This window comes from Choloepus didactylus, chromosome 5 (genome assembly GCF_015220235.1).
Source record: "Choloepus didactylus isolate mChoDid1 chromosome 5, mChoDid1.pri, whole genome shotgun sequence".
Classification (NCBI taxonomy): Eukaryota; Metazoa; Chordata; class Mammalia; order Pilosa; family Megalonychidae; genus Choloepus; species Choloepus didactylus.
In genome coordinates, this window is record NC_051311.1 from 12,420,225 (window position 1) to 12,444,957 (window position 24,733).

At 43.0% G+C, this 24,733-nt stretch overlaps 1 protein-coding gene across 5 annotated transcripts in view; it reads right to left on the reverse strand.

Annotated features, from left to right (window-relative positions):
- SVIL (supervillin) overlaps positions 1–24,733 on the reverse strand; it is a 225,636-nt gene that overhangs the window by 47,483 nt on the left and 153,420 nt on the right. For 4 of the 5 annotated variants that reach the window (XM_037837957.1, XM_037837956.1, XM_037837955.1 and 1 more), the window contains 9 exons: positions 16,087–16,167; positions 13,024–13,920; positions 12,530–12,700; positions 11,789–11,823; positions 11,147–11,208; positions 10,748–10,887; positions 7,453–7,696; positions 6,439–7,003; positions 5,352–5,592 (listed from right to left, as the gene is read on the reverse strand). In XM_037837957.1, the coding sequence (XP_037693885.1) occupies positions 5,352–5,592; positions 6,439–7,003; positions 7,453–7,696; positions 10,748–10,887; positions 11,147–11,208; positions 11,789–11,823; positions 12,530–12,700; positions 13,024–13,920; positions 16,087–16,167 (2,436 nt within the window). The remainder of the gene's footprint in view (positions 1–5,351; positions 5,593–6,438; positions 7,004–7,452; positions 7,697–10,747; positions 10,888–11,146; positions 11,209–11,788; positions 11,824–12,529; positions 12,701–13,023; positions 13,921–16,086; positions 16,168–24,733) is intronic. The other variant, XM_037837958.1, reaches the window with a different exon arrangement.

Here is a 24,733-nt window from a genome sequence, read left to right on the forward strand (position 1 = left end):
TTCCTTTAAATGTTTTAAACTGCATTCCAGACTAAGATTTATCTTCTCTCCAATTAGTCTGAATGAGTCAGTTTTATTCCAAGAAAGAGGGACTCTAATAAGATCAAATAATAAGAGAGATAATTTGCATGGTGCCTTACAGTTTTCAAGGGTTTCAAAGTATCTATAAATGAGACTTTTAAAAAGCAAGCATGCCTTTTTTTAAGTGGAAATGTGTAAAGACTTTTAAAGATAAGCATTAACAGATGAACATTTGCAAACTGTCTTTTTATAATAGAGAACTCTAACTCTGAGTCTCAATTACATAAAATGTTATTCCCCCAAAAGAATTAGTAGACTTTATTACCAAAAAATTAACTCAATTGTTACTGTTTTTAATTTTATCAATAAAAATTTAGAATAAATTTTTTCATAAAAATGTAGAAGTCTAAAAAGAAAAAGTACGCATGCCAGTATTTTTATGCCCACAGAGGTACTTCCCATTCATTGTTTTGTGAAGATGGTACTCATCTCAGATATTCTCCTTGCAAAGGGCTCTCCAAACCAGTTTCTGTCTCTTACTTCACCTTTGACCCAGGCCAGTAGCTATTCATCTTAATTACCCAACTTTTGAATCAGGTTGGATTCTAAATGATTTGAAGGCATTTAGAAAATAAGTCAAATTCATCCTCTTGAGTAGGGTTTATTAGAAATAAGGAGCTACAGTGTCTGAGGACATTCTTAAAGTGCTCCCAAATGTTTGTAGTGATGATATCATCTAAGTAATTGCCTGGTGTCCCTGGAGACTACTTTGAGGGATCTAAAGCTGACTTAGGGAAAACAAATTATGGAATTTTGAATCATCTTATAATCCACCTTATATCCTGCTGATCTTCACAAGCACCTCGAAGAAATTGGATGTGGTTCTTCCCTCTTGATGGCCAAGAACCGTGAGCACGTGAAGGCTGAGAACTTTGTTGACTAACATCCCATTGCATGTTGTGGGGGGACAGGGAAATGTAATTCCACCCTAGACACATTTTTGCCCTAATGTTTTAGGAACAATATAGTAGCCTGGCTTCCTTAATAATGCTTCTCCTCCTTTCCCCCTCCCTGGGATGGCCTTCAAAGAATTCCTATATTCCAAGAACCTGAAATCTTGCTTCTGGATGTGCTGGAAGGGTCATCATCAGGGACTCCATGGAAGAAACTGATTCAGCTGAACTCTACTGGTATCCTATCCTACAGAGTGCAAAGGATGAAAAACTTTAAAATAACACATGCTGAAACTTAAATGTATTATTCCTGTCTCTTTAGATTTCCTACCAGTTGTTCAACAAGCTGAGGGGGGTAGGAGAGCTTTCCAAGTGTGTTCTCTCCTCCTGCAACCTTAGGACCCTCCCAAATGCCACCTACTGGAGAAGGGCAAGTGCTGGGTGGCAGCTCCTCTGTCTGATGCAAATCCCTGCCTCTGCAATGAAGCCCACGCCAGTGCTTTCCACACCAGGCACGCTGAGGTGCAGTTAGCAGGACCAGTGACTGAGAGCCCTGGCATGTGTTTGGTCTCAGGCTGGGCATCTCGCAAGGGGCACTGCTTCAGCTGACAGAGCCCTCCCCCAAGTCTGGCCTGGGGCCAACATGGCTGTGCACTGGCCAGGCTTCCCTGGGGAATTTCCACATCCCTTTCCGCAGCCCACTCTTTTCCAGCAGGGAATGCTGGTCTGAGAGGGCTGCACTTAAAACTGAGAGCCTCGCTTGATTAGAACCAGGTCTTCAGGCCAGTAGCCATCTGGGCTGGGTCAATAATGTGACAGGCAAAGCACAGGCCCCTATTCTTAAGTAAATGTTTTGGCTTCAGCAGTCTCCCCTCATTTCAGAGAATCAAGGCAGCAGGCAGATCTGGGATAGGGCTCCATGGCACTGATTGGCACTTTTATCAGACTCTGGTCTTGGCCAGTTTGCAGGCTGGAGGTGTGAACAAATGTCTTTTAGAGGCAGGACAAGGCAGAGAAGAGAGAAGACGGGGGCTCAGGGCAACGCTCCCTCTATCCCTAATTCTTACAGCAATCCGGGCGCCCTCTAGTGGCGAAATGGCCCAGCTGCAAGGAAAGGACTTGACTCTGCTGGGGAAAAGGACTTGACTCTGCTGGGGAAACGGGGCTACAGGCTCTGGGCAGATGGGGGTGGGCTCACAGAGGGACCCCCCTCCCTTGGCCCCTCCAAAGCCGGCCAGAGGCCTGCAGAGGATTCTTCAACATTCTGGAAGTTCCCCTGAGCCTTCAACTCGGCCACTTTCCCAAAGTGAAAGGATGGTTTCTTTTCTTTTTCAGAAATCTTCTCCCCCAGTACGAAAGCTCAGATGCGGTTGTTTCACCGATTGTGGAAATAAGATTTTTTAAAAGTCTAGTGTATTTTTCAAGCAGGATCAAAAGTTTTATCCTATTATAGCAAAAAAACTATTTGATTCACATTACTTTTCAGAGAAGTTCACATTGAACTCGTACCAAAGAGGGACAATTTAAATGCAAATCATTCAGCCAGCTATGAAACTGAGTAATTTTATTAATCCGGTGGAAAAAGAAGTAGATTGTATCCTAACTTTTTTCTTCTGGTTACAGTTCAAAACTAGATGTCAGAGAATATTAAAATTGAAAAGGAACTTCTGGACATTTGTTCTTGAGGATCAAACATAGTCTAAAAAAGGAGTGTACTGAGGATTTCCTGTAATTTCCTAATTACCACACTTTTCTAAGCCTTAGTTACCTAATCCATGAACTGGGATAACATCACCTCCTTCCAAGGGCTGCCCTGAGAACAAGATGAGCTAACACGCATGAAATGCAGAGGCCAGTGGATGAACCTGGGAGTGCTTAGCAGCTAGGGCTCAGGGTCAAGAACTGAAGGGGACAGAGTCGCGCCTCAGCTTTAGGAAGACACAATTGCCCTGCCTAGGGCTGCAGCTGGTTAGAAGAAATGATAGGGAAATCTGGAAACTCCAGGTTCTACTTCTCAGAGTCTGAAATTTGAAAACGAGAGAGCCCACGCGAAAAAACGTCAATTGAGAAAAGCGATTCAGAAGGAGGGCGAAATGTTTCCGACACTAGCAAGAACTTCTGTCCTCTTATCATTGTCTGATAGTTAGGACAAACTTGCAGCAAGCTCCCCCTGAGGCCCCTGAGGGAGACGGGGAGACCTCGAGGCTGTAGGACCAGCCCAGGGTTTAGTTCCTCCTGGGATAAAATGAAGTAGTTAGAATGGGGTTTAAAAGTTCTATGATTGTATATCTCACCCCCCAAAAGAAAAGCTCAAATAAATACATGAATCACATTCTTATCTTTTAAATGTACAGATTCATGATTTCATCTTAGCAAAAGGGAGGGATTATAGCCCCACTTTGGGGAAAGCTCTTTAGACGGATTTTAAAGATACATGGTTTTGCTAGTTTCAGCAAAATACAAATAAAAGCACAGTTGAGAGAATTACCAGCAATGGATTTTGTATTAGCACAATTTATTATGAAGCCAGCTGCTAAATCAAGTGTCCCTCCTCCTTCTTTAAATGTGTATTTTATAAACTAAACTGAAGAACTGAATATTTACCAAGCATTCCTTCCTATCATGTTGGGGTCAGAAATCTCCCTGAGATTGTGCTAAGTTATGGATCCCTCCTGCCAGAGGGTATCTAAGCATGCACAATCAATTCTGCCCACACCTCTGGCAGTTCACAGAAACCCTGGACTCTTGGAAGTCACAAAGCCAGTGCCAAGAAACTTTGCCTTTGTAGTTACTCACATTTTCAAAACCGAGAAATTTTAAGTAGGATTCAAGCTGCTTTCAGAGAGGTATAGATAAACCTAAATACACTAAAAACAGGCAAGGAAACCAAGAACTATTGCATAGTGGGGAGACCGAGAACTTTGTCATCACAAGTCCCAAGTTCCAATAGACAAAATATATACCCAAAGATGGGAGCTCTCCTTTAAAAGCCTTGGAAAGCAGAGGATATATTAGTATTTCCCACTGGAATTTTATCCCAGGAGTACTTTGTGTATAAACATCAGAACTTGTGTATGTGTTATTTAGCATTAATAGCTCTTCCTTCTCATATGACCAATTAACCATTCTCAGATCTCTGGGATCAAATTCTCTTTGAGCCAGGTTTTCACAGAGAAGGAACTCAGGCTAAAAGAGGCTGAGATCCCTGTCTGACTGGAGACATCATTCTTGCTTAGCTTTCGCCTTCTGCCTCTTCACCTCTGCTTCCTCAGCCTAGTTGGTCTAATTTACTGTGGATTTTAAATAAGTAAAAGCTACAGTAAATAGCAAGATTTAACAATTTTATTTGTCATCTGAAAAAGCCTCCATCTATTTAAGATCTAACAAATAATGTTCATAAAGCTTGGCTTGGGAAAAAAATAGAATTTTCATCATAGTTGGAGACACTGTCTTAGGCAGTTTGAAACGTATCTAGAAAAGATAAGAGTGGCTGATGATTGACACAGCAATAGAACTTCTGAATGGCGGGAGCTGATAAGAAAGGGTCCAGATTGGCAGAACTACAAGAAATAGTCAGTGGAAATCATTCTGCTAATCATACAGGGAAATTAACTTGCCCTTTCTTCACCCAGTACTCCTATCAGCTGCTTCATTTTTGCTGCTCAATTCAACTGTGGCTAAAGGTTAAAAAGGAAAATATATCCCCAAGCATTTGGCTCCTATTCTCTCTGTCCCATTTAACTATATCCTCTCAATCCTACCTCTCACTTTCTTGAATGAAATAAGGTCACGGTGTTATTTGATACTCAAATGCTGTCTTTCATAGCTGTTACCTGATGCAAAATTTCTAAGTGCCATTCAGAAAAGTCATCCATTCTAGCTTATGTAAAATAAACAAAGCTTAGATTCTAATCCTAAAGATTTATTTCTAAATACAAATTTATCTTCATTTTGTTGATATATAGTTTACATAGACACATAGTCACAAACAGTTGGTGCATTCAACCTAAAGCCACATGCATCTGAAAAAGCAACAGGCCAACATCTCAGCTCTTAACAAGGACAAAGAACTTAATATAAAAAAGAAAATGAAACAGAAAACAAATGAAGCAAGGAACAGTGTGTTTCTGGCTGGTTCCTCACTGACTCTGCAGCCGGCACGTGCTCATCAGCATCATCCAACCAGGCAGTGGGGTGAGTGAAGTTCCCTGTCCAACAAGTCCACTTTCTGGAATAATTCTGGCCTAACAGCAGCATATCCTTAAGTGGTTGAATTCATGATTTCAGCTCTTTGCCCATATCCCGAAACTCTTCCCAACACCAAATTATAAGCTCCTCCCCATTAGAGTTGGTTTCCCATCGTTAAAGCTCCATTACCTTTCTTTAATGGACATCGTCTTGCTGGGTGAGTCGAAGACGCCTTCCATCGCTGGCGCCTGGATCTCTCCGGCAGCAAACATGGCACAGGGACTCTTATAGGACGCCTCTTGGGGCTGTTCGAAGGACTCCTGCTGCTTCCAGGACCCCGGGCTTGCGGTCTTCTGAGCAGCCGTCCTCCTGGCTGCGGGGCCCGGCGGCTCGCCCTCAGGCTCCCACACGGGCTCCGTGCGCTCGGCCGCTGGGAAGGAAAGGCGCAGCGTCAGCACTCACTCCTCCAGGCAGACAGGCTGCCAGCAGTTAACCCCTGACACCCAGCCCCTGGAGTTCAACCCCTGGACCCACGCCGGGTGACGCGGGCATTCAGGTGTCTGCAGCTCTGCAGCGCGCTCCACTCAGGGAGAAAACCAAACTTCCCAGTGAATTACTCAACACAGAGGCTCACTGGGTGACAACTGGCCTTTTTCCCATGTGCAAGACACAGGAAGTTAGCTGCAACTCTAAATTGTGAAATGTTGCTACTCCCCCCAAACAATGCTTTTGTATATCAAATGCACTATACCCACAAACCACAATCCCTATTATAACTTACAGAGTAGCATTTTATGTAAATATACAGAAGGAGGATTGAAGTCCCATGCAGTACAGCTTGCTAGTCTGCAAAAATGGAGGGTAGGAAGGAAGAGTCTGGAAACCCAAAGGCCTGGGTTCAAGTCCCTGTTCCCTGTGCTCACTCAAGCCCTGGAGCTTTGGGAACACCAACTCATAAAAGGGGCCAACAGAGCTAGCAGGCCACAGGGCAGTTATGTGAACTAATGTGATCAAAATGATCAAAAGGCTTATCAAGAAGTGTGAGAGCTTCAGGTATTTTTACTGATGAAAAATTGGTAAATCCACTGAAAAAATCAAAGTAAAGGGGAAGAGAAGTCTGGGGCAGAGTTCAATTCACACTGGACTTTTAATCAATAATTGTAGACTGACTCCATAATTTAGTTAAGAATGATCACAAATGCATGCAACAAGTCAAGCAGAAACTAAAAACCCAGTTGGTTTATGAAACTCTAGGAGCAGAAGTAATTTACCTTACCTCTTAGAGAAAACTTCCTTTTTGTGACAGTCTCTACATCCACCTTCTCTTCAAAGGATGGCCTGTCTTCCCAGTCCGGGCTCCCTTGTGCAGTGGAAAATTCCTTGAGTTCATCACGAAGATGGGCTATGGGAGGATTAGGTAGTTCCATGCTGTCTTTTTTTGGAACAGCGTACTTAGGTTCCTTAAGAGCGTCTCCTTCCCTGACTCTAGCAGGGAGGGGATAGGCTGGTTCTGCTTCCTCCGGGGTCCCGTACTTTGTAACTCCACTGTCTCCACCTGTCAAGACTCTCCTGCTTTCTGTCTCTCCAAATTCTCTCCAGGTTCCTTTATTCCCACTATCCTCTGCCAAAGGTGGCCAGGCTTGTGATTTCAGAATGCTTCTAACTTGAGAGTCCGGGTTTTCTACTGAAGAAGGAAGTTTATAGCTGGTGGCACTTGTAATGTCATCGACAGAAGGCTTTGTCCGCAGGTCTCCTGCGTACATTGGAGTGACCGTGGCTGCCACAGTGGATACGGATGTGTTAACCATAGGCGAGAAGGGAATGAGCTTTCCACTTTGTACCTGGGGGCACACAGTTAGAAAGCAAGAAGGTGGTTTTAAAAGATTGTCCATGTAACCCTGGACACAGGGTTACAGAGGGACGTGGACTGAAATACTACATCTGGTGCCGTCCCACTGCTTATCTTAATGGAAAACCATTTATAGACATAGTTAGGTAATGCATCTTATTAAAAAAACTTCTGGATGCAAAGCAAGTTGCACGTACTATTTTTTCTCTCCAAAACAGACTCACTCCTGATGATTTTAGCAAGCAAATTATGAAAACAAAAAAAAAGAGAAACATCCTGCACTTGATCCCTTTTCTTAGGAATCAAGTTACTACCGAATCACCTACAGGTGGCCCAGTTTGCCAGCGGATCCCCTACTTGAGATCATAAGCCTAAGAGTAATATCGTGCTCCTATATTTTAAGGACATCCTCCAACCGGAACTGGATTACTAGGCACCCACCTGCTCCACCTCTCCCAGCGTGACTGGCTGCGTCTGGTAGCGAGCGTTCGTCCGCCTCTGCCGCATGTCTATTCTGTTTCGGGTAGAAATCGCCTTTGAGACCGGCTGGGACAATTTGTTAAACAAGGCCAGCTTCTCTGCTAAGCTAAGAGTGGAGGAATCAGGTTCGCCTTGGTCGACAGACTCTTTGGCCTCGTTTGCCTGGTCCCTTGCTAAAGCCTTTTGGTGAGCAGATGCCTGTAATCTGAAAGGAATAAAAAGTCGGTAAGGATAAAAACAAAGGCCCTGTGGCTAATTTTAAGTATTAGTACTTTTTAAGAAGTGTCGCTTAATTTTGTAAAGGCCTCATTTTTCCCTACATTAATTTAGGACAGTGGGAGGCAGTGATTTGGCTATTAAAGAAGACAGACACTAGCAGAGCAGGCTTCAGATGGTAGCATTAAATTCCAGAAAGAGTAGAGTTTTACTTCTGAGTTATTTCTAAAAAATGAACTTCCCATTTCAGGAATTGAGGAATGCTTGGATATACCATATCCTAGTTAGAGAGAGAAGCTGTATTGTCAGAATCAATAATAAATAAGGCTAAAAGGAGTCCCTAAGACATCACCTATGACATATTTAGACATTATCTAAATGGGCAGTTCAGAAATTGGTCGTTTCATTTTAAATGATCAGAAAATGATACAGACATTCAGTCAATAATATCTGTAACATGGGATTTTGATTTTCACTTGCTAAACACAAATCGTTCAATTTTAAAGATTCTTTCAGTATAACATCTTTGCTTATGGGTTTCTACTGGTTTTCTGAAATGTACTTAAATCTGAAATCCCCAGTAACTTGGAAACTGAAGAAAAATTCAGGCAAGTATAAATGCTTCAGAGGAGAGGGTTTGTTTTCCAGTTTACACACCCTCTGCAACTTGGAAAGTTTCAAGACAATGTGCTTTCTGCCTCTGGCAAGTCTAATTCTCAAGTCCAGTGAGCAAGAAGGGTAATCTGTCTTGACTCCAGCTAATCACCAATTCACAAGTTGTTCTGGACCAAAGAGTAGCATCTCTGTTTCGGGTATATGATGAGGATGGTAGAAAGGCAACCCCAAATCTCAGCCTCCAAAACGGGAGAGCAGTGATAACCTACCTCCTCCAAAGAGATCACTGCTTCTGGGTTTCACCAGTTTTATTATGCACTGTCATTTTACCTCTTTTAATCTAGGTTAACCCACAAGAGTAGAACAAAGGGGCTATTTACGTGCTTTAAGAACATAGTTCTAAAACACGATAATTTAAAACATAAAAGTAAAACATCTGAGATCAGACAATACAAACCATTATTCTCCCTATCTTAACGTACAACCACATTGTTTCTTTATAAATGCAAAACAGGTAGGTTTGTTTTTAGCAGGTATTTGTGTTTACATGTGTTTAAAAGAACTGGGTATGACCAGAATTTCAACATGCATGTTAACTCCCCATTTTTCTATTAATCTTTATTAAGTGCTAGTAATTTAGCTGAAGGATGATTTTTTTTTTGTTTTGTTTTGTTTTAGGGGTGATCATTATTATGAAAAACTGAAACAAAACCAATGGATGAGTGGGTTAGTGTGGTCCTAGGTCCAGACCATGATGGAAGCAGGTACACTCACTGTTTTCTCCCACAGGCCTACGTGGAGTTATCAGTACCTGGTATTAGGGCAACATGAAATGCCACACGTTCCCGGAACAACTCACTGCACTGAATTGTTTGCCAAACAAACGAAAGGCATTCAAGCTTCTAAGATGCATCTGCTGCCCAGCACCTTTGCACTCAGTGTCTCGAGCAGCTACTTCTGTCCAGTACCTGGCAGTCTGCATAGTACTCTTAGCTACAGCAGGACAGGGCAGTCTTGCTGCTACAGGGTGGGTGGCCACGAGACACGCAGCAGAGATAGGTTCACTTTAAAAGCAATTGCCAAAGAAGGAACGTTGATAAGGAGAGAGAAGAAAAGAAGCATTAAGGAAAGCGGTGCTTAAGTTCAGAAAAATCAAATACTTTCACAAAATTATTTGCTAATTACTTTTGAAAAAAAATCACAACAGAACTTTGAAAAGCAATTACAAACTTAGGAAATGAGAGACAGAGGCTGCCCAAGATAAAAGGAATAGAGCACAGAAAGGATATACTGGATCTTTAGTACAAATGTTCTGGTTTTAAAAAATAATACACAAACAAGCTAATATTAACCATCAGCAAATCAGTAGATGATGCCTGTGATTTACAATCTAGTCTCAATCTTTTTTTTTGTTTGTTTTGTTTTTTTGTAAATCAGTGTCCTCGTGTTGGATTCACTGAACCTTTCAAGGTGATAGTTTTTGCATATGTTTACTGTTTTGCCCCCATGGTTAATGCTTCTTATTTTACAATAGCCACACATACATTATTATTTTTTAAAAATGCAAACTGATTTGCTAGGAGTTCCTAATGAGTACAAGAACTTACTTATCCACAAATACACCAAGAAGTTGAGGAACAACTGGGGATAGAAGTGAAGCCAGCTGATCTAGCAGCAGGTTCACAGGAGGGAGTTTGACCCCAGAGCCTCTTGCGATGTTGATACTCATCTGAGTGAGATGAACTTCACTTTTTCAGCAAAGGACCATGTTTGTGTGTGTCCAAGGCCAGCACAAAAACACATTTAGAAAAGTAATAAATCTTTTCACTTGATTGCAACAATGTTCTCTGAATGAATTGGGAAATTAATTCTGAATACGTTGCTCAAAACTGACGTCCCATAGTTTGGAATGTTATCAAACTTGCAATTAATTTTTTTAAAAAATTTGGTGATCATTTAAAAACAAATATAAAGAATGCTTATCTTTTAAAGCTGTACTGAAATATTTATGGGTGAAATGATGAGATGCCTTGGGTTGGTTTGCAATAATGCAGGAAGCCAGGGGAAGTGGGAAGGGATGTGGGAAGACCAAAGTGCGGTGGGATTTGGCCGTTGAAGCTGGGTGATGAGCACGTGGGGGTTCATTATAGTAATCCGTCTACTTTTACATTTGAAATTTTCCATGGTAAAGGAGGTGAAAAGCAAAATTCAAAGACAAAGCAAAAATGAAATCACTCTTCATGGGTTTCTAGGGGATAGAACAGGTAACAAGATCCCATTACAAAGTTTACTGCTAAGCGCCAACCTTCCCGTGGCTTCCAGGGACACCACCTCCCTGTCGCCTTGCTTTCGTTTAAAAGTCCTTAAATCTCAGTTTGAAAGAAGGCGTTCCAGCCAAGGGCAAGGACTCACAGCGGAGACTTACGTGGCGGCCACAACCACCTCCTCGGTGGTGACGGGCTGGGTGTGGGATCTGTCCTGCAGGCGGCGCAGCCTTTGCTCCACGGCTGCGTTTCGGGAGCGTCGTTTGGGAACACTTTTCTCATCAAATGACTTTTCCATTTCCTAAGAGGAGAAACATGGAATCCCTCTAAATCCAAGAAAAAGCAACTGGGGTAGGAAACGCCCCTATTCTGTTCTGCCATGACATGGGACATGAGAGGGGACGCCGCATGGACACACAGGGATGGTCAGAAGTGTCCCCGCGGGCCGTGTCAGCTGGACAAGAGCCCAGGTGTGCAGGCAGGGAGCTCACTGTGGGGCTGCGGAGGAGGCTGGAGCTGGGGGACTCACGAGTTCCCAGCAACCCACTGGGGCTCCTTACCCTGAAAAGGAGCCTCTTGGCAGAGACACTCAGTTTGGCTCGTTCATCTACCTTCTCTTCTTCTGAAAAAAGCCACAAAATAAAAACTGAGCGTCATTAGAAAATGTAAATAAAACCTTTGACAAGCTTCCCTGGAAATCCTTTGAAGACAAGTATGTGGGTGTGAAAAATAGCATCTGGCAATATTTTCCCCTTGGGCAGATCCCATTATTTCTGTTCAGTGAAAAGACACTAATTTCCATGGCAATTAAAGAAAAACCAAACAAAACCCTGTTTGGACAGTCATTTTTCTACTAAAGCATTTGACTAATTGAGATTTAAATAGATTACATGGAAATAATTTCTCAGTACATCACATATTTTTCTTTATTGTGATGTAGCAGCAGTAACAAGAAAAACCTGCTTTTTTGATTCAAATTGCTTGTTTGCTTCATTATTCTCTAACTCCTCCCCAAAATAAAGGAATGCTCATCTGAAAATCTCAACCAGCTTTTACTGTCCTCACAGAGAGAAAGAAAGACCTGCAGAGAAGTGAGAAATTGATAGGCTCCATAATCTTACTCTCTCAGAAAGCCAAACTCTTATTAGTTAAATCCAATCTGGGTCAGACAATAAAGAAGAAAAAGGAAAACGGATACTTGCCTTCGGCAGTTGGCATTTCTAAATGTGAAGCAGACCTAGGAAAGACATTAGCAAATAATGATAAAAAAAAAAAAATTAGCTTGTGGAGCAGAAAATCCAAATCAAACATGTTAAGAGTAAAAATAAAGAGCGCAATTAAACTCTCGTAAAGGAAATTGTCCTGGTAGGGATTCTGGCTGTGTATACACGTATACAGTTATTGCTGAGACAGTGGAGTGTGGGCAAACAACCCCAGCCAAATGCTTCACTTGTGGAGGAAAATGAGGCTCAAGCACAGCTCATCACGTGTTTTCAGACAAACCTTTTCATTTCTACGTGATAGCATATGATAACTTAACATAAACTCAAATACAACATGCAGATAGACATTTATAAAATGCAGATAAACTTCTTTAGTTATGTTCACTGTAAAATCCCATGAATTCTCAGTTTGGATTCTAGTTTAATAAGGGCATAAAAATGTAAAAACATTACATTAAGAAAAATATTGTTTCTTCTCAAACCGTTACAACCAATGTCTGCACACCCTCTGAATGCAAATTAAAGCTGTGTATTGTGATCATATCGTAAAGATCAACATTCTTTAAAAGTACATTGAAATCAGTCAGGTAAATATCCCTTACAGAGTAGATGGAAGAATTATGGAATTACCAACAGCATCGGGTAAATGCAGTAAAAATTCTGTATTATTGCTAAAACTTCCTTTCCTAGACCTGTGGAACTCCATTTACACATGCCTACCTATCTGATTCCTTTCGTTCTGCTGAGGTTATAGGTTGAGTTCTAAATCTCTCAGAAGTTTTTCTACTTTCACCAGGAGAAAAATAGCGTCTTGGCTTCCGGGACCCTCTCTCCCGTTCCATACCGGTGGGCAAGCCAACTCCTTCGGTCGAGCTCTCAACCCGTGACGGGCTTTTAGAATCAGAGGGCAGGGAGTATACAGAAGGGAAACGGAGACAGAGAAAGAGAATAAGTCAAGGCACAAGATCCGTGAACTCTGCATGCTTCTACCATGCACCTGAAGGAGGCAGAGCACTCAGCGACCCCACACTTTCCCCATTAGTAGGCGGAAGCAAAATGGTAGTTTTGGTGCCAGTTCCTGGGACAGTCTGCCCTGCACACACTTGTGAGCTAAGCTAATCTGATTCAATGCGGGACACAACGCAAGTTGAGAAGTGAGTCATTCTGCCAAAGGCGTGCAAGTGACACAGGGGTGCATTTGCGATATCACCTACAGTTTGGGTTTCTTGCTGGCATTGACTGACTCCAGAAATGCATTTCGGAGCTGGGCGACGGAGACCTTGGTGTCCACCATACCGACTTCTGCACAGGGCCCTTCGGCTTTGGAGCCCTGGGGCTCTGGCTCGCGCTGGGGAACTGGGTCCTTACCCTTGAAGGCCTGTAGCGGTGGGTGGCCAGTGTAATCAGAGAGGGAGCGGGTGAGGACCTTGTGCTTCTTCCTAGAAACTTCCTTTCTCTGACCTGCCAGTTTGGTGTCTTGGGACACGGGCTCATTCTGAACATAGAAAACCATCTCACTCCTGCCCATTCGCTCAGCGGGTGGGGGCAGCACTTCTGGTGGGTGTGGAAGCCTTTCTTGCTCCTCCTGATGTTCTAGGGTGACTGTGCCAGTGGCGGGTTTATCAAAGTCCTCGTTTCCGGAGGGTTCTTCGTGGCTTCTCACAAGCCCAGGATCCTCCAGAGTCAAGAGTGATTTCCTGCTTTTCTCGAGAGCTTCAGCCAAGAGCATGTCATCTTCTGCTTGCGATTCGCAAATATGGAGAACCGGGGTACCCCTTCTCTCACCTTCTACGACCTTCGGGGTGGGGGGGTTCATTACGTTCTGGGGAGTTGATCCCACCCAGCCGCACTCGGATGCACCGTCCGGCTTTTCTGCGGGCACCATTTTGGCAGCGTGCACGGGCTCTGCTGGTTGGATGTAGCCGCGGATGGGCTGCCGGGCCGAGCTGGCTGCTCTGCTTGTGACCCTATCGAAGGCAGAGCTTTCTGACTGAAAGGGCAGGAAATGGACTGGCACCGGCTGGTGTCTCCTCTGAGTTAAGGGCTCTGAGGCAAATTCGGGGCTGCTGCGAGCACTTTCCTCTTTCACCAATTTTTCTCTAACTTTAACTCTTTAAGAAAGAAAAAGGATTTAAGTTGTAAAGTGCAGTAACTGCTTAATGGCAGAAGGCATGCATGAATCACAGATTACCAATGAATGGAAATCAACCCGAGAGAGAATAGCTTCTGAAAAAGCTTTTTTGGTTTTTAATATCAGAAACCCACTGCTTGCCAGATGAGCGATTTTGAGTTGAGTGCCCACATTTGCAAAATCGGGCCAGCGTGGTGCAGAAATAATTCTAGCTCATGTAAAAGCTGGGAGGGCTCAGATGCTTTTCTGGGACAGTATGGGCCCCTCATCCCTTCTGACTAAATAAATACCCAGAAGCCATGGAAAAAGATTCCTGCACATAAACCACCCATGTGTGTGTCAGGGTAAACTGAGGCTGGCACTGTGAATCAGTAAGTATCAGGCCAATCCGGAGACTGTGGGGAGTTTCCAGGCCTACACACACCTATAAACTAAAAAGACGTAATTCCATTATTTCCCGGGAATGTAAGAGCATTCGTGATTGTTTATGCTTTTTATAGAGATCAAGATACAATAAATGTCTCTCTTTTGAAACACTCAACTAAACAGTCACAGGCTTTTTCATGCAATACATACTACAGCCATTCATTCATAAGACATTTCACCAGTTTGGCATCATTAATGCTAACAATTATAGCACTGAGATGTTAGAGAAAATATATTTATTGTAAGAATTAATGAGCTGAACCCCTCCCTATGTCTAAAATTGCCGTCATGCCCTTAGTTAAAAACTAAACTAAAAAGAGATTGCTCTAGTTGTTACTAGAGCAATTTAACATCTGAGAGCAAAACTGAAATCCATTGCAAAAGCTTCAGGCCTTTTCCACTACAACAGAAGCAAATAGCAGAAGCACTGGCTGTGGGGTGTTAAGAGGCCTCCGTTCAAATCTTGACTCAGCTAATGCTAGCCAGGTGGCCTTGGGTAACTTGTCTGACCCTCTTAAGCCTGAGCTGCTTTATCTTTTAAATGGAAATAACAGTGACATGATGTAATGTAATGCAGAGAACAAGGCTTAGGGCATAGCAAAGAGTGAACATTTAATAGTGTTTGTTGTTCTTATTTTTACTTTTTGAAATACCATGTAGTGAGAAAGGAGAAACCATTCAAACTGTTTGAGAATGGATTAATGATTGGGGACAATCTTGAAAATGTAAAGAATGCTTTTGGTTTAGAAAAAGTGATTTCTTGGGGAATCTTCCCTTAAGATGAGTCAGCACAAATAACTGTACTTTTGATAGGCACTTCATGGCAGAGAACACTCTAATGTAAAGTGCACCCTGCTAAGTGTGAAACAAACTCTTATTTATTTATGTTTTTCAGATACGATGCAAGATACCTATGTTTACTTCATTAATACAAAAATCAAAGACACATAAAAAGCGGTTATTTTGAACAGTGCAGGGGAAAAAAGGCATTGAATTGTTGTTTTTCCTAGATAATAGCCAGTGTTGGAGGTTTTCATATTTATAATCTTTCTTAATCAAAAGGAGATTGAAATGTGGTTCAAGTTCTCCTGTGGAATGTGTCTTTCTAATCAAAGGCAATCTGAATTTTGTCCTCAGCAGAGAACAAAGTGACTGTTAGAAACTCATATATGGGTGCTTTGTCCTTCCAATGACTCAGTCATTCTTGCCCCTTCCGCCTTCCCCTGCCCCCAGTCTTAGAAATGAAATGATTGGGTTTTTTGTCTGCTTTTTAAACCATGCACCCTAAATTTAACTGTTGAACATGAGCTCCTGGTTTGGAGACAAGGAGAAATGAAAACAAGCCGGTTAGTCTGACTCGAGGAAAATGAAAAGAGGTGCAGGTGGGGTTCTCAGGTGGTCCCCAATGGGCCAATCCTCTGTGAGTTGATAAGAAAGGGGGAAAGCAAGAGGTGGATAAAAGGATTATCAGAAAGAGGAGAAAGGAGGAGCAGCAGGAGGAAACATTATTAGCAGGAATTAGGGCACTCTGAAGGAGAAAAGCAAATGATTAGAAAATAACTTCTGGCAGCTCCCTTTGAAGATGATTCTCAAATGCAGCCATTAAAAAGCAGGGGTTGGGAGTGAGTGTTAGCTAAAACGTGGACTGACAGGACAAATCAGAGAGGAAAGCAGACATGTTCACTAAACATAAGCCACAGAACTTCAACTTGAGATATACCTGGACGGCCAGTTGATAAGCGAGGGTGTGTCCCCTTCGGAATCTTTCTGCAGAAACCACTCATGTTTGAGCTTCCCTGGACTACCGTGTACAAAAAACAAAGCTTCGGGTAAGTTCCTCTTAAGAAGTCAGCGTACATGCACATTTTATTATTACCTCAAAACTCAAGGCTGACTGTGTTAAGAATAACCCTGGCTTTTGGAAAAGTATAAGCACATTTTGCCATGAGGTTTACATTCACTACTAAAATCAAGAGACAGAAATAAAGACATCCCAAGTAGAATGTTTTGTGTAATTTGAAGCACGAGGGAGGACTCTTTTCTTACTACACTCTGATCATAAACACCAGATATTTCTCTTGCTAAGGAGTTGAATTAAAAAAATAAGGCACTTGAACTTCCCTAAGTTTTGTCGAGGTACACAAGTAAATAGCCAGATATCAAAATAACATCCATGCAAAACTATCCATAACAGATAAAGGCGAGTGAAGTTCTCTATTAAAATAAAAAGAAACACCATGAGATCATATCTTTAATTGCTACTATACGTTTCCCTTGGATATCGATCCCTGAATAATACAACCAACACAACAGTTGCCAATACCAATTGAAGTATCCATTCAATACTTCTTGATTGAATTCCTTCTCTGTGCAAAGTCCCAAGCTAGGCTCTGAGAAATAACAAAGATGATCCAGGCATTATCTGGCCATTAAAACACTTAAGTTCTAGTAGGCAAGAAAACATATGCTTTACACATGTGCCCAAGACACAATTGACTACATTGCAAGATAGAATGTGGCAAAGTCATTATGCCAGGCTAAAGATATTTTAGAGAGAAATCATAGGAAGGAAAACCTTTTGGTAACGATGTCACAGCATCATAAGAAGTGTACTCAAACTACCAACCTGGGTCCTCTTGCATAGAAAGGAAAAAAAAATGCCGTGCATCATCTGCAACTAAGAAAGTCGGCAATGCAATGTAACAGTGTACAGGGGAGAAAAGGGAGCAGAGGACACCTGCTTTTGAAAACCATCAGGTTAACATAATGAAATTGTCCACCTCCCAGAGTTAATTTAGGGCTCAAATGCTTCAGAGTGCTTTGTATGATGCCACTTTTTGAACCTGACCTTCAATGACAAGAACACAGTTTGGACAGGGACTCGTTTAGGAATCTGTTGAGTCAATCCCATGCACAAACACAGGAGAACTTGTGGACTCCATTTGCTCACTGTAACTTTATTATGTCCCGTAAATATGGAACTGACCAACAAACCAACAGAAGAACTGCTACCAGGGTTTTGAATACTCAAAGCTTGACATTTCATATATATATATATAATGAAAATACATGTAAAAAGAAATAACCAAATGTATGTGCAGGTATCCAGCCTGAACCATTCCATTCGGTTCCTTTTTTTCCCTTCTTTTTTACAGACAACATAGCACTACAAGGTGATGGGTTACTGTTTACATCTTAAAGAGATGATGCATACATAGTCCCAATTCAGAAATCGTGGGATTTTAAAGAAACTGGGTCCAACTACACCAGGGAGGCTTGAGATTGTCCTTATTAAATTTAAACCAGGGGTGATTTAGAATAGCGTTTCTCAACAGGATCCTTGGGGTTGGCTGTCGAAGGCATATATGGGGGTTGACGATTTCAGACATTGAAAAGAGGCAAAAAAGAGAGGGGAATGGGGAGACACCCCGGTTTAATTAAACACATTGTCCACAAGGCTGTCCTAGGCATTTCACATCCGTGAGATCTGATATCGCAGGAGGTGGTCAATTTCTGGATCTTACCTCATCACCTACCAGCAGCCGGTGATACAGGTGATCACTCCCTTCACCTGCCTTCTGTCTCATGCACAGCTCCTGCTCCACCTTCTGCTGATTCTCCCTCGTCATCCTACAGAGCCTCCAGTTTCGGCTCTATGCTGATGAGCTTCCTTTTATATCTCTAGCCACATCCACACCCCTGATCTCCAGATGCCTGTATGCAACTGGCCACTTGGTAGTTCCGTTTGGATATCTAATAGATGTCTTCAACTTAACATGTCCAAACCTAAACTCCTCATTTCCCTCCAAGCCAACTTATCCTAGAACCTTCCCTATTTCAGTAGATGGCAACTCCCTGCTTCAAGGAGGCCTGGGAAAAAAATTGAGACTCACCGTTGACTCCTGTTTCTCTCCTAACCCCACATCCAAGTCATCAGCAAATCCTATTGGTTACCTTCAAAATATCGAGAGAACTGCACCTGTCGTCACTCCTGTGCTGCTGTCACTCTGGTGGGAGCCCCCAGGACCTCACCGACATGACGGAGACAACCTGAGCATACCTGTGAGCCTTCTTGCCCACCTGCAGCCTACCTCCAGTGTAGCAGCCAGAGTCATTCTTTAAATGTAAGGCAGACCTTCTCGTTTCTCCACCTGAAACCCGCACATGCTCCCAGCTCACTCAGAGTCAAGTCCAACGCCCTCTCCATGGGCTGCAAGGCCCTCCCTGAGCTGCTCCCTGACCTCACCCCCTACCCCTTGCCCCATCCCCCCCTCCTCACCTCCACCACTCTCTCCTTCCCTCTCTTTCCCCTTCTCCCTCCAGGCTCCCACCACATGGGAACAGGCCAAGCACAGGGTCCAACTTGGGCCCTTTGCAGTGGCTACTCCACGGCCCACTGCCTCACTTTATTAGGTCTCCGTTCAATTATTACCTTATCAGAGAGACCTTCCTAACCCTTTCATTTAAAAGAGCAACTCTGCACCTCACTGCACGGCTGGTTTTTCTCCATTGCCCCGACCACCTGGCAGGTCACACCCTGTCTACTGTCTTTGTGCCTGCATTAGAACATAAGCTTCTTGAGAGAAGAGATGTTCGCTGTTGTATAATCAGTCTGCAGAACAGCACATGGCTAAGAGCAGGTCTCAATAAATAATTGTGGAGTGGATGCTGTTGAACGGTAATTTCTGCAACAACTCTACAAGGGATTCTTAGCTCATTTTATAGTTGAAGAAACAGAAGTGCAGAGAGCTTGAAAAGAGGAGACTTGAACCCAGGGTGCTGGGACTCCCAAGCCTGGGTCTACTGCTCCTTCACAGCTACAGGCTTCTGAATTTTGTAAAATGACAGATGGGCAACCTCGGCTTGCGTGGGCGGGAATGCGGCTGGGACGCCACTGTCAGGCACTCTGGGGCTAAGCAAGCAAGTCCCCAAAGGCTTCCTGGCCAGAAGCTGGGTGCTCTCCTGCCTGTGCCTCCTCCAGCAGAGAGCTACCCGGTCACCCGTCAGTCGATGCTCCTTCCTCCATTCCTCCAAATGCACACCCCAAAATCAGAGCAGCCAGGCAGCGAAGAACAGTCTGGATGGAGAGGGCAGTGGGGGGAGGGAGGGCGTGATGGGGCCCGGGCGTGGCAGAGTGCCACCAAAGCAATCTACATGCTGAGGAATCAATGTTTTGGAAACGAGAAAATTCATGGGGCAAATAAACTGGGAACAGTTTATTTCTGCTCCTAAACTGAGAACAGGTCAGGCTGGATTGTTACAGGGCAGGAATTACAAACACTCTGAGGTCCAAGGAAAGATTTCAGGTGGCCTGATCTCTAGGTTATCCATCCCTTCCCCTCCCACATATAATAGAATGATAATGTCATGTGACACCTAATTCAGGAAAACGAATTCCCAGTTTCCAGGCTCAACATCATAACTCTCATCCATAACCATTCCTGTGAGGCTGGGACACACGTACGATACCTGCACCAGAGAAAATAATTGTAGCACGTATCCCTGCTACTCTGGGTCCCGAGTATTGAATTAAGTTTAAACCACCATATAAATTTAAGTCACAACCACTTATGGTGGATTTCCTTTGTGAGAATGTTATAAACAGGTGGCACTAACATTTCTCCTATGATTTTAAACTTTCATCAAATTCTTACATGACTTCTTTTGAATTGACAATGAAATACTCAAGAAATTAGATTTTCTATGCTAAAAAATCTAGAACTATAGCAGAGAAGAGACTAACTAATGGTGGTCAGGATCTGGGGGTGGAGGGGATGCTGATTACAAAGGGGCACAGGGGGATTTTTTGGGGTGGTAGAACTCTTCCATTCTTGACTATGGTGCTTGGTTACTCAACTTTATAGATTTGTCAAAGTTCATAAACAGCACACTAAATAGGGTGAATTTTACTGTATGTAAATTATACCTCAATTAAAATAATATTAAAAAAAACTTTTAAAAATGACTTCTGCCCATCTTCCAATCGATCCAAGCAAGAGTGACAGTAAAGGGATTTACTTTGACATATATGTTTAGTCCCTTTGATTGGTTTTTTAAATTAAAATAGTTTTTCCTCATTTAAAAGCAAAAAAAAAAAAAAAGTATTAAACATAAATAAAAGGTGGGCCACACACAGTTGAGCAATCTGTTTTGGATCTGATTTCTTTTGTTTTCTTCCTGTTTTTCTCCCCCAAAGCCCAAAGAGACCGAGAAAGGCTGAAAAAGGCACTGGGAGGACCCCAAAGTGCTCAAACATTAAGGTGTTTATGTTGGTGGAGAAGCCAGATTCTTCCATTTGAAAGCTGATTAAAAGCTTGCCTTGACTCCCCAGAAATGGGAAATCAAAGTACGGAACTGATTCAGCTAATACACAGGCACCCAACACCACGGGACAGATGGAAGCACTTGGACTGCGTGTTCCACTCATGGAACACCCTGGTTATCAGCGAGGGGCGGCTAAGGGGGGCCAAAACTCAGGATTAAAAAATATCTCATTTCATAAAAGTACATACTTTATTTCTGGAGCCCAGGGGAAACAGTTTCAGAGGTGAAGTATAAAAGCAGGTGAAATTTCTAAAATTACACCACTTGGGTGCTTTTTCTATTTCTTTAAATCTTGCTTGGATGCTGTTATTTTATGTAGTGTTCCTTAATGCGCTGCTTAATTATTTTTCATAAATAAATAAGGTTTGATTTAAACGATGAGCAGTGGGAGGGATGTGCTTGCTACAACATAATGAGTTGAATATGTGGTATCGTCAGGTTGCCTCTGCTAAGTTAGGTCCTTGCAAACAGAATCAAGGATTCCCACTCGCTGTTTAATAATATTTGTGAGAACACTGACTCAAGACAACTTAAAATAATTCCAACCTCAGATAAGGTACAAAGAGCCCTGCAGTATGAACAAGTGTTGATCAAAGTGTGCTCCGCTGATGGGTGGCCCCAGACGTGTCTGTGATCACTAAGTCGCAGTTTTGTTTACAGCACGACTTGCTCAGTGATGAAAACAGCGCATGATTTTTGTTCAGTGCAAGTTTCTCACAGGTTGTGAACAGATCAACAACAGCTGTCTATTTCAAATACTAATGCTATAGTTTGGTGGCACCTTCAGAAAACACAGAAAGCAGCAGAACATTCATTCAAAAGTGATTTCTTGAGCCACTGGCTGTGTGCCAGCTGCTGGGCAGTAGAGCAGGAAGGAGACATGAAAATGACTAAGCTTCTACCATAAAGCAACGCTATAACCGAGCTCATCCTTACCAACCTCACGGAGGGTATAAGACCAAAACCATGGTGCCGTGTTTGGGGAAAGATGGATAAAATTGTCAAAATCCTTCTTTGGGTAGCTCAGCCTTATCCTGGGGTATTGCGCATTTGAATATCCATCTTGCTAAGACATGAGGTGCAGGTGAAGCTGCACTTGTGTGACAAGCTCATCTGGCACCTGATCTCTTTCTCCCTCCTTCCTCCCTGTTGGCAGAGTTACTATGGCCCAAAGCCAGACTGATAACGTGATAACGTGAGGGCTCCCAGGGCCAGGCCAAGCTTCAGCTTCCTAACCACTCTGGAAAAACAACAATCCGATAATGAGAGGAAAAACTGGCTTCAGAGTTTAAGCACAGAGAATGTGTATGAAACTCCCAAAATGATTCCAGTTCCTAATAAGGCTGGGAGAAGTTTATAAAAACTGGGAAAGACCAAGTTGGGAAGGTGATCTTTTGTCTGGACTTGCTCCCGTTTGTCAATAGCCTTCTTAGAAAGTGGCTCCCAGAGGCAACCTGACCAGTGGACCACAGGACGGCCACCACCTACCTGTCCTAGTGACTGTTCACGTTCATGAATACACCCAGCTTGTTCTACCCATTTGGCAGCCATATAATGAACGTGCTGTCTACTGAAGCTCCTGGGTCAATTTCCCATGAACTGTTGTTAAATCAGGTTTCCCCAATCCTGAACTTGTACATGGATTTTTTTCCCTCTAAGTACAGGACTTTATGAAATTTCATCTTGTTTGTTTCTTACATTGCTCCAGGTGCTCTCTTGCCTACCTGGCCCCCTTTCTCTCTCACTCTTCTCTCTTCCTCATCTCTCCCCCTACTCTTTCTCTCCAACATCAAGCTTATCTACAATCTCACCTCTGGAAATCTGATCACCCTCTCTCTATAGCTTCCGGATGATCTAAAGAAATGTCAAATTGGATCATGATGATAACAAAACCCAGCCTGGAGTTAGAGGCTCATTATCTCATGCCTGCTAACGGCAATCACCACTTAATTGGCCTTGCCAACTGTAATGGATTCTCCTTTGAACCAATCCTCTGACACTCCTCCAGGGTGATCTTTCTAAAACACATAATTAATCATTGGTTTAATATCCTTCAGGCACTTCCCACTGTTCAAAAGACAAAGGCCAATTGCCTTGTCCTGTCTTCCAAGACACTCTGTGCTTGGACCTTGTTTGACTCTCTGGTTTCTCCCAACCCTTGCCCCCAGCTCCTCCAGGGTTGCATAGACATCTGGACCTTCCTGCCTGGAACGGCCTCCCCTCCAATACCTCATGTAAACCCAGATCCATCCTTAGGGACTTGGTTCCGCCATGACCACTTCCCCAAGGAGAAGGAATTGACACCCCATTTCTGGTCCTCCTGTGGCACCAACCTTGACCTCCAGAACCATATTTATGCCCGGCTGTGGTGTAGTTATTTCTGATACCTTTTTAAAAAAATGAGATGCCCAGCTTGTAGCACAGTGCCTGATGTACAGAAGGCTAAATATACTGCTTGAATGATTAACCACACTACCTTCAAGTGAAATTAACCCATGAATCAACACCTGTGAGGTATGGCTACCTGGACCCAGGCTGACCGCATGCGAATCCACCCAGGCTACAGGTTTTCACTTTGTTCATGAGGACAAGATGTTTAAAATACCTAATGTAAATAAAGATATACTGTTTCTATAATACTCCCTGATGTGCTCTCCTAAGTTCTCTAATCTTCAAAGGGTTATAACAGCAAATTCTTTTTCCCGCTGATGGAAACAGTGCTGCCATAAATGACCCTGTTTTCTAGAGACTCACTTCCCAGAAGTCCCTGATAGACCCACTTCTGGGCCTAGTCTCAGACTGTGCTATCAGAATAGCCAAGAATTTTCCAAATTATTAATTGCTGGTTTCCTTGTGCTTATCAGTTCACTCCTCAGTTTATCTCTTTCCTCTCTTGTGTTTCTATAAGCTGCAAAGAGAATCAAGGCTGGACCTTCCACACTTAGCTTGGAAATCTCCTCTGCTAAAAATCCAGGCTCATCGCTTCCAAGTTCTGCTTTCCATCCAGAACTTAATTTTGCCAAGTTTTCTGCCACTTTATAACAAGGATAGTCTTTCTTCCAATTTCCAAGGACACATTCATCATTTCCTTCTAAGGCTTCACCAGAAGTACCTTAACGTCTATATTTCTATTAACATTCTCTTCATGACAAATTATACATTTTTTAAGATGATACAAACTTTCTCACTCATTTTTGAGTCCTCACAATTCTTCCAGCCTCTACTTATTACCCAATTCCAAAGCTGTTTCCACATTTTTAGGTATTTGCAACAGCAGCACCTCACTTTCTGGTACCAAAAACTGTTCTATTCTCCCTGCTGCTCAAACAAATACCATACAATGGGTTGGCTTAAATGACAGACATTTATTGGCTCATGGTTTTGAGGCTGGGAGAATTCCAAATCTGAAGCACCAGTAAGGCAATACTTTCTCTCTGAAGACTGCGGCATTCTGGAGTTGGCTGCCAGCGATCCTTGGGGTTCCTTGGCTTTTCTGTCACATGGCAATGTCCAATCTTTTCTCTTCTGGGTTCCGTTGACTTCCAGCTTCTGGATAGCCCCCATGGGCTTCTCTGTGGCTGTCTCTATAAGGCCTCCAGTAATAGGATTAAGACCCATCCTGATTGAGTTGGGGCACACCTTAACCGAAGTAACCTCATCAAAAGGTCCTGTTCACGATGGGTTCACCTCAGGAATGGATTAAGATTAAGAACAGGTTTTGCTGGGGTACCTAGCTCCAAGCCACCATGGGCCTTGAGCCAGTTACTTCATTTCTTTCATCTTCAGTTTCTTCATGTATTAAGAAGAATTTTGAACTAAATCATCTCTCAAGTTACTTCTGGTTCTACAAGTCTAGGGTTCTTTAGCATGGAAAATTGCTTTTGCAGGGTTTGGGGTGAGCCAGCTCCCCTTAGGGTAGAGGTTGCCACACCTCAGTTGGAAGAGGACTGTAAGGTTACGGGAACCAGAATTCTGAGGCGATGATGTCAGGGGGCACGGGCTTTTCCTCATATGGCAACTTGCTGGCAGAGAATTCTATTGCC